Genomic DNA, 10,522 nt, shown 5'->3' with positions numbered 1-10,522 from the left:
TGTATTATCAATCAGAATTCCCTGTATCTTACAGTTTTCTCGTATTGCCTGTGCCAAAGGTTCCAAGTACAGCGCGAAAAGGGCTGGCGATAAAGGGCATCCTTGACGTGTGGATCTTTCCAGATTTATACGATCAGTGAGGCTTCCGTTTATCCTAATTCTTGCTGTAGGGGCAATATATAATGTTTTAAAATTGTTAATAGCTTTTTCATTGAAACCAAATCTTTTCAAAACTAAAAATAAATATTCCCAACTAACACAATCAAAAGCTTTCTCTGCATCTAGGCTTGCCAGCACTGCACTCGTTTTATTTTTCCTAATGTTCTGTATTATATGAAGAGAGCGTCTGATATTATCATGTGTTTGACGTCCCCTGATGAACCCAGTTTGGTCACTATCAATTAATTCTGGCATAAATGAGTCTAATCTTCGGGCCATTATTGATGCATAAAGTTTATAGTCTTGGTTTAGAACTGAAATCGGCCTATATGAACTACACAACATTTTATTCTTTCCCTCCTTGGGGATAACCGAAATGATCGCCTCACTCCATGAGGGTGGAGATGATTTGTTTTCTAATGACCAATTAAAAGAATTAAGAAGTATTGGATTCAGTTCTTCTCTAAATATTTTATACCATTCAGCTGGTAGTCCATCACTTCCTGGTGTCTTATTATTTTTAAGTTTATTCAGTGCTGTTTCAAGTTCTTTTTCTGTAATCTGTGATGTTAAACATTTATTTTGATGATCTCCAATTGTAGGTAGATCTAGGGAGTCTAGAAATGTTATTATATTTTCTTTAGTTTCTAGCACTGGCTGCGAATATAGGTTCTTATAATAGGATTGAAAAGCAGCATCGATCTCCTCTAAGTTATGGTATATTTGTCCTGTTTTAGAGTCTGATATTTTGTGTATTGATTGGGAAATTTGCTTTTTGCGTATTTTCTTTGCTAGTAATTTTGTAGCCTTAGGGCCCACTTCGTAGTATGACTGTTTTATAAATTTGAGTTTTTTCTCCAGTTCCTCTTTATAAATATCCGATATCTGATTTTTAATTTCCTTAATTTTTGACAGGATTTGGGGGTCTTGGTGTTTGCAGTGTTGCCTTTCCAGTTCTTTTAAATTGTCTTCAAGCTGTTTTAGTTTATTTTCTTTTGCCTTCTTGATTGCCGTACTGAGGGATATCAGTTTACCCCTGACAACTGCCTTTAAAGTATCCCATAATATATTTGGGTTCACTTCCCCATTGTCATTATGGTCAAGAAAGGTCTTAATTTCAGATTTCACGTCTTGTATTACTAATTTGTCATTAAGCAGACTTGTATTCAGTCTCCAGGTAGTTTTCTTCGATCTACTGTCTAGATACAACTTCAGATAGAGTGGAGAGTGATCAGAAATATCTCTAGTTCCGATTTCGCAATTCAGAATTCTATGTCTATCATTTTGAAAAATTAAAAAATAATCTATCCTTGAATGTACAGCATGGGGAGCAGAGTAAAAGGTGTAACTTTTGTCTAACGGGTGAAGATCCCTCCAAATGTCAAGTAAGCCCATCTCGTCCATACCCTTCCTCAGCACTTTAGTTTGAGGAGTTATATTTCTCTTACTGTTAGATGTGTCTAATTTGCCATTCATTACTGTGTTAAAGTCTCCTGCACAGATTAGTGTGCCTTGCGATTCTGAACCAATCAATTCAAGGAGCTTTTTTGTAATGTTTTGATCACTTAGTGGGGGTAAATAAACTGAAATGAGTGTGGTCAGGTGATTTTCTATTTTCCCTTGCACCAATATATATCTCCCTTCACTATCCCTAATCTCCCTAATTAATTCAAAATTAACAGAGTTGTGTATTAAAATTGCAGTACCTCATTTATGACCTGATTTGAATGTGCTGTAGAATGTGTTTTTGTATCCAAATGTTTTCAATTTTTCATGTTCATTTCTGGATAAGTGGGTTTCTTGCAAAAAAATAACTTTATTATTCTCTCTTCTTATTTTTGCCATTACTTTACCCCTCTTAACAGGATTATTTAAGCCATTTACGTTCCAAGAAGCTATTGTCAAATTGCTATACCCCATAGCAACAGGTTAATCCACATGTGCCGGCTTTATGAACATATGTACTGTGAGAACAAAAACAAAAAAAAACACTTACATGAACAGAAAAAATAACATTGACTTCCAACCTCAGGGTCTTACACTGCCCTGTCTTCTTCCTACACCTACCCATTCACTGGTGGAGAATCAGTCCTACTTGTGTAGGGGCTCCCTCTTTGCAATAAGCAAAGTGTCCTTTTCTCTTGAGCCAAACAGTCATTTACTCTCCACCCGATCAAGTTTCTTCCTGTGAGGCGGCGGGGGGGGGGGGGGGGGGGGGGGGGGGGGGGGGTAATAATAATAATAACAGGCCACGTGAGCTCTAGCGTGGTGTTTACCTTACTGCCGATGAAAATCTCTGAGCCTCTCCCGGACGCGTGTGGATCGTTCTCCGTCCTTTCTGCTCCAACATGCGTCCTGGGTGAGTTTCTGCTCCCAGTTGGTGATAGTTTTTTGCGGCAGGTCAAGTTGAAAGCCCCTCTTTCTCATGTCCTCGCATACTTCTGCTGCGTTGCTGTAGAGACGCGGTCCGTTATCCCAGTGGATTCTCATCCGGGCAGGGTAGGGAGTCTGAAAACGTATCTGCTTCTCTTTCAGTATCTTCTTTATATCCCTATACTCCCGGAATCTGTTGTTAATTTCTGTGGGGAGATCGTGGGCAAAAGTGACTGGTTTCCCGTGACAAGTGATTTTCTTTGACCAAGCCGTCTTCAGTATTTTGTCTTTGATGTCATATCTCTGAAAGTTGACTAGAATAGACCTGGAAACTGCTTCGTCCTGAGGCTTTGGTCCGATAGACCGGTGGGCTCGTTGGATTTGTAGATCAGCTGTACTATCCAGGGCTAGCTCCGTCTTCAGAAAGTTGTCAATAAACGTTAGCATCGAGCTTCCTTCGGTGTCCTCTTTAATGCCGTATATTCGGATGTTATTACGGCGTGATCTTCCTTCCAGGTCCGTTACCTTATCTTGAAGCAGTTTTTGCTGTTTCAGTGAATGGAGCAAAGCATCCCTCAGCTCGGTGTTAGCGGTCTCCGTGTCTCCCACTCGTTGCTCCGCTTCAGTTAGCCTTGTGGCTTGGTTACGGACATCGCTGACAACACTTTGTATCTTTTGGTTTGTTTCTGCTCTGAAGTTATTAAACTCCTGCTTAATGTCGTTCTTGAAGTCCGTTAGATCTCGCTTGAATTCTTTATGCATGTTTTGAATGTCTTTGCTTAAGTTTTGAATGGCTTTGGTCGTTGTGAGGCTCTCCTCTTCACTGTCGGATTCCTCCATGCTAGCCGTGCTGTTGTTCGTTGTGTCTTTCCCCTTCTCCTGGTCTTGAATATTCTTTTCCTGTTTTTTATTACCCCGCGATTTTTTCTTGCTTCTTGTCCCACTCATTCTAAGTCATATTAGTTTCTTGTGATAGCAATATTCGTAGTTTGGTGGGTTTTTCTATTAAATTGATCGGGAGAGCTTGATACCTATGTCGCCATCTTGAGACGCTCACCGGAAGTCCTCATGAGACCTTGTTTCATTTGAAGTCATATGTGTGTTCATATTTTACATGGGTCATGTAATTTGATATTTCTTATTTGTACCAGGTAGTAATCCCTCTAGAGTCTTTGAATCTTTTCACATTAGGAAGTTAACTGATGACAGTGAGTGACAGCAGTGGCGGTTCTAGACCAAAATTACCAGGGGGGCCAAGCAGGGGCCAGAGTTTTTTCAGGGGGGCACATATAAGGAGAAAACAGGGCAACATTTAAGCGTTCAAAATGTTTAGTTTATTTAAAATCCAAAACAAAATACATTGAGCATTAACACATTGAATGAATTAATGAATGAATGATTAAACATAAAATAAAGTGTGCTCAATAAACCTTGAAACCATCATCTCTCTGAAACCAGAAAAAAATAAATTCACATACAGTGGTCTATATCACACAGTATCAACACAGTAGGCTGAAACACTACAACAACAAGATTCTGCGTTTGTGACTCCTTGAGAACCTATCTACAAATGCATCAAGGTTCAAAGCCTTGGACCTTGTGGATTCAATGCTGAGCACCCCAAGATTGCTTAGACGCTCTTCACTAATGGTGGACCGGAGGTAGGTCTTCACCAGTTTCAAGGTGGAGAAACTCCGCTCACAAGAGGCGGAACTCACTGGAAGTGCCACAGCTATTTTGCATAGTTTAAATAGCTCAAAAAACACTTCTTTATATGGCTCAATGAAACGTGTCAATGCCACTGTATCTGATGGCTTCTCAATCACACCACTCTGTACTTTTCTTTCTAAAAGTCTCTTGAATTGATGCAGCTCATGTCCCAGGTCATCAATATTAGCATCATACAAACGACCAAACTCAAACAAAGTGGTGTCTTTTAAAAATGCATCACTCTTGGGGTTGAGAGACCTGATACTACACATCAGCTCACAATTGGTCTTTGAGAAACGTTTGCTTAATTCACTAAGCATACAATCAATGACAGGATAGAAAAACGAAGTCCGAAATGTTTCTTTATCACATTCTAGCTCCCTCTGACCAACAGTGCTTAGTATGTGGTATTCACAGAGTCTGGAGCTTAGGTTTCTTTGCCGTTTTGGCACTGACTGTGTGGCAGCATCACACTGCTCACAAATAGTCAACACTTCGTCCCATATGTTGTCAAAGAATGACTCCTGCCTGAAATCATTCAAAGTCTGAACTAAAGCTTCAACTAAATCAACAGCTCTTGAAAGGTCAAGGGTTGGTGACTGGAGCATATCAGAAAGAAGCTTTGTTTCCCCAAACGCTTTACGAAGTGTAACTAGATGCACGACAAACTCCAAGTCAATCTGGGCCAGAAGACCACGGGCCTCAGAAGATTTTTCTCCTTTGCGCTCTTGTGCCATCTCTTGCAGCACCCGTTTAAGAGCAGGTAATCTATCCATTATGGTACGAAGAGCTAAAAATCGACTTGCCCATCGTGTGTCACTTAATTGTTGGAGCTCTCTTGTGCTGCCATACATTTCCTTTTGTACAGCCAGCCATTTGGGGTGCACATATGATCCAGAAGTGAAAACATATAGCCTCTGTAACAAAGCAAAGAACTCTTCTGCCTCTGGTACAGCTTTGACAGCATCAACTAGCACTAAATTCAGACAGTGTGCACTGCAGTGGACGTAGAAGGCATATTTTGCTTGCTGTCTGATTCTCGCCTGTACCCCTGAATGTTTCCCACTCATTACAGCTGCGCCATCATGTGCTTGGCCTATCAGGTTGTTTTTATAGTCAAGCCCATGACGTTCCAATAGGTTGACTATTTCTTCTGTAAGCCCTGCAGCATCAAGCCGCTCTGCACATTCAAAATGAAGAAAACTCTCCTTAATAACTCCATTATAATAGTAACGGAGTATGAAAGAAATCTGTTCTTGCTTTGACACATCTTTTGTTTCATCTGCCATGACGCTGAAGAATTCACTCTCTTTTACTTCTTCAATGATTTCTGACCGGACCATTTCAGCCAAACAATCCAGCACCTCATTCTGAATTATTTTGCTTGTATATTTTGCATTATGAATGGTGGTCAATCTGTGTTTAACAGCCGCATCATGATTGGCAACAGTATCAAGAATTTCTCTGAAGTTACCTTTGTTGTCAGATTCATCAGATTCATCATGTCCTCGCTGTGCAATGTTTTGTCTAGCTGTAAGCAACAGCACTTCACCGATTGTTCTGATGTAGTCTCTATTTTCTTTTACTTGTTTAGTGTGCTCCTTATTAAGGACGTTTGCCAGTGTTGCATTATTTTTGACAGACCTCTGGTAATCCCTCCATGCAATCATTGCTTGCTTGTGCCTGTCAGATTTTGTATGCACTGAAAAACCTCCCTCTCTTTCAGTTGCTTTTTTCCAGTTTCTAAAACCCAATGGTGAGTCAAATACAGTTGCTGAACAATTTGCTGGGCTAAAATGGCGGCATGCATAGCAAAATGCTGAGTCCATCATCACAGAATATTCAATCCAGGGGTGTGTTTCATACCAGTTGGCCCGGAAACTGCGCTTCCTGTCTCCCATCAGTGTGTTAGGAAAGTTCTTTATATGTGGCTGCACTGGAGTGTCATCCATGCACTTGCTGATATCTGGAGAAAGATGAGTAAATATGAGAGTGCAACATTAATTTATCATTATTAATTTAACTAGTCTACACTGCTCTCTCTCTCTCTCTCTCTCTCTCTCTCTCTCTCTCTCTCTCTCTCTCTCTCTCTCTCTCACACACACACACACACACACACACACACACACACCTACCTGATGGTGCTGTACTTGACATGCATGAATCTGGTTGTCCCTCATAGTCTTCCTCCTGACTCTCAAACTGCCTTTCACTTTCCTCCTCTGTCTGTCTCTCCTCCTCTGTCTGTCTCTCCTCCTCTGTCTGTCTCTCCTCCTCTGTCTGTCTCTCCTCCTCTGTCTGTCTCTCCTCCTCTGGCTCTCTCTCCTCCTCTGTCTGTCTCTCCTCCTCTGGCTCTCTCTCCTCCTCTGGCTCTTTCTCCTCCTCTGGCTCTCTCTCCTCCTCTGGTTCTCTCTCCTCCTCTGGTTCTCTCTCCTCCTGCTCCTGAGCTCTTTCACTTCTCCCTTCATCTCCATCTCCCTCACTCTCTTGATGGGGCTTTTTCCCTACTGGGGCAAAAAAGGACGTAATGTCCTTCCTGCTCCTTTTCATGATGATAGCCTACTAAAAAGAAAACGGAGAGGATTGTAGCCTTCTCGTTTCACAAGGCTATGCAAGTTTTTCATTTAACAAGTAGGCTAAATGCTGTCGGTTATTTCACCTATTTCCCCAATATAAGTTACTTATTGCTGTGCAACGGACTTTTAAGAAAGATAAAGCTACTTGGTGAACATGTCATCATGTTTACTGACTTCAATGGCTTTGCTTATTCACAAACATTGCAAGACCAAGACGTGATTAAGCGCAATAAAAAACGGATTTTATTATTGAAGTGAACAAAAACAGTAAAACACTGATATGTACAAACACACTGCCATTAAATTGGATAGTTTTCCTTACCTTCCACTATTTGCAGTTGTCCATTCAGGGCGGCTGCAGCTGTCGGCTCGCATCCAAAATTTGCAATCCGCGCGCACTGCTGGTCTTACAACTGCAGGTGGCAGTGTGCGTGTATCGCTTTAAGGAGTCCGTGGAGAACGCTCCGTCGATATGTCTTTAGTTCCGGTCTTCGAGCCAGCGCATGTCGCCGTAAGAAATGAATTAATTAATTATCTGTTCAGCACAGGGGCCACAACAGGGGCCGGGAGCAATTTTACAGGGGCACCGGCCCCTGTCGGCCCCTGTGTAGAACCGCCAATGAGTGACAGTCTGATCTATACCAGGTCCCTTGGAGGATGATGATGATGATGATGATGATGATGATGTCTGTGTCTTTGGTGTTCTCTCTAAACTCAGATGATTCACTCATACATCCAAATAGTGAAGAATAAAGACCCAGAATATTCCACACGGAAATGATAAAAGGCTTCATTGTAGGGACGCACCGATCCAATATTAATATCGGATATCAGGCCCATACCGACTCAAACAGCTGGATCAGGTATCAGTGACAATGGTTTAATTATATGCGCACCGCTTCGGTAGCAAGCTGGTCGACCACATTAGATTAACAATCAGTTGTTTTGCGCACACATACAAACAACGAGCAGTGTGCTCTGCATTTAACCCATCCTTTAAACACAGTGAACACACCATGCTAGGCGTAGTGGTCATCAGATTTCTGTGCCTGGGGAGCAGTGGTTAGGTGACGTGCTCAAAGGCACTTCAGTTCTTGACCTGTCAGTCCTGGGAATCGCACCGCCCGATTCCTAGCTGCGGACTGCCCAATTAGCATTAGCAAAGGAAGCTAACAACAACATGTATTGTAAAATACATACAATATTGAAACATTTCACTCTTGCAGCAACTTCTATGGTTACTTGTAATGCTGGTAAAGTTAGTGGTCTGTCAAATATAACTTCATCAAACACCTTTAGAAGAATGGAAGAAGGTTTAGTGTCAACAGGCGACTTTGAGCCAAATGTTTCTGTTGTTGCAGTTACGCAGCCATTGGAAACAGAAACACAATTGGTAGCTTGACTGCTTGACTACGGAGAAGCGAATGGCGGCTCACTAGACTGGAGTCAAACTTCCGGGTCATGTAAACTGGTTGTTGCTGAATTATGCAATTTTATTCATATTGAGAATGAAAAAAAAAAGAATATTACATCAATATATCAAGACCTTTGGAACAACATGCAGGAATCCAGTTTGTGATTTGGTTTCAAAAACTTTGGTCATTTGGGAGAGTTCTGTATTTTCAGCCAAGTCTGTTCTTCAAACTGCTGAGAAACCCTCTTATTGTCAATATAGCTGGGAAAGCTGTATATCCTCTGAATACTCTAGGTCTCTAGTTTGTGGTTGTTTCATGAGGCTGTGATTATCCTAGAGGTCACAGCAGCTCGTTTTATACAGGGAGGTTGAGACTCAAGAAATGCCCTCACTGCAATGAACTGGCTACTACTGATGACTAACATCATCCCACATGAAGAGAACTGGCCTCATTGAATCCACAAGAGTCTCAGCTTTCCACTGATACCCAGTTTATGTGATTCAAAGCCTGAGTAGGGACCCCAGTATGAACAAATATTCACATACAGTAGTAGCAGAAATAGCACATTTGTACATGAGAAAAAATAAAATAATATATATATATATATATATGTCTTAAAACTCAATGCTCAAACTTCACTTTGTGATCACTAAATAAAATAAATGCAGCCGTTATCTGACTATAATTACATTTGTTCATTTAATGTTGCTTCAATCCGTAAAGCCGTAATCTTTCAGCTGTAACTCTGTGTGTGACATTTGGGAGTAAATAAAAAAACATAAATATAAAATAAATCTCATCTTAGTAGATAATTTTATAAGTAGGAGTCTTCAATGCTTCAGTCAGTCTCTGTGCTTTTGTACCAATATCATTCAACAAGGATGTGGCTTTGACATGCAGACAGTCTCCAGGACTGGAAGTGCACGACTCTGACGTGTCACCATGGAAACACAGCACTTAAGAGACTGACAGAGAAATCAGTCCCTCCACCAGAATCTAGATTATTATTAATTTTCAAAAGAATTGATTGGTCAGTAGGGGATGCTTTTATCTGTATCTCAAACATAACCCGCCCTGGAGCAGCATCATAAGTCACCACGGAGATGAGAAGTGAACCAGCATTGTAGTCAAGAACACCCAGTTAAACCTCAAGTTATCAGGCTAAGTGCAAACCCTGCATACTGAATTTAAAGTATGATATGACTTAGTAAGACGTCAAAAGTATTTGGTTTATGTCTCTACTTCTCCTGTTTTTCATGTGTGTGTGGTTCTAAAAGGTGTTGAGCTGTCACCAACCGTTTCCTCCTGCTTGTTTTTTACACAACAGCTTCCACAAGGACTGACAACAGATTCGAGCACCTGCATAAGGTGGGTTTTGACAACGTTACAGTGTACCTGCAGAAGAAGCAGCAGCGGCTGGAAGAGCAGCGGCTGAAGAGGGGGATGACACAGAAGGCAAACGGCAACAAGAAGGCCAAGAAAACAACGTCATCTACCTGAACAGATACTTTGAAAAGAGCTATTACTTTAGTTTCATGCTTTGAATGGTGGATCTCAGTTGAATGTGTGCCTTGATGAAGCATGTGGAGATATTGTGTTTCATCACATGGCCTGTGTAGATTATTTTTTAGATTTTTTTTGTTTGCCTCAAATTTCTAGCTGATTTTTAAGAAATAAACGTTGCAACTAACATTAAACTGTGCCTTCTGTCTTCACCACCTTCACTGAATTAAACATGTTTTTTGTATATCTGCCTTACACATCCTCTCCTCACATTCACTCTGTACCTGTTACTGCCTTACCATCACACTTTTATTTAACATATTTCTGGCTCCTGTACAGAATTAATTGCAGCATGTCTGGATTGGAAAAATGCCTTCTGTCAGAGTAACACATTCACATGGTGAAGTAGCTGCTTTGGAGAAGGCAAAGAGTAGAGAGGAAGCAAGGCTGCATTCCAAATCGCACACTTCTTGCTTTTAGTACACTAGTGCAGTGCTGGTTGGGGCAGGTGCAAGGTGCAGTTTTGTGCAGAAATGCTCAGCCAAACAACTTCACATGCAATACTGTGCAATACAACCTGCTACATATAGTTGTCTCTTGTAGAGATGGTCGAGGCTGTTTTCAGACATTTGTAATAATTTGTTCCACTTTTTAGTGTTTTTTTAATCATTTATTGTAAATAAATATTTCAAAAGTCTAGCATGGGTTTAATGGATACTGAAGGTATCATTTAAGCCCATCTGTTCCAAATAAGCCCACTTCATGATTTATGAATGTATATTTTAA

At 40.9% G+C, this 10,522-nt stretch overlaps 1 protein-coding gene across 1 annotated transcript in view; it reads left to right on the top strand.

The window, feature by feature from the left end:
- Positions 1-9,930, top strand: part of wdr4 (WD repeat domain 4) — a 28,860-nt gene extending 18,930 nt beyond the window's left edge. Inside the window, exon 11 of the mRNA XM_059342301.1 lies at positions 9,561-9,930. Within this exon, the coding sequence (XP_059198284.1) occupies positions 9,561-9,733 (173 nt within the window). The 3' untranslated portion in view covers positions 9,734-9,930. The remainder of the gene's footprint in view (positions 1-9,560) is intronic.
- The last annotated feature ends 592 nt before the right edge of the window (positions 9,931-10,522 follow it).

This window comes from Centropristis striata, chromosome 10, assembly GCF_030273125.1.
Source record: "Centropristis striata isolate RG_2023a ecotype Rhode Island chromosome 10, C.striata_1.0, whole genome shotgun sequence".
In the NCBI taxonomy this organism is placed as follows: Eukaryota; Metazoa; Chordata; class Actinopteri; order Perciformes; family Serranidae; genus Centropristis; species Centropristis striata.
The sequence above is the reverse complement of the archived record's forward strand: the minus strand, read 5'-3'. Positions and strand labels throughout refer to the sequence as shown.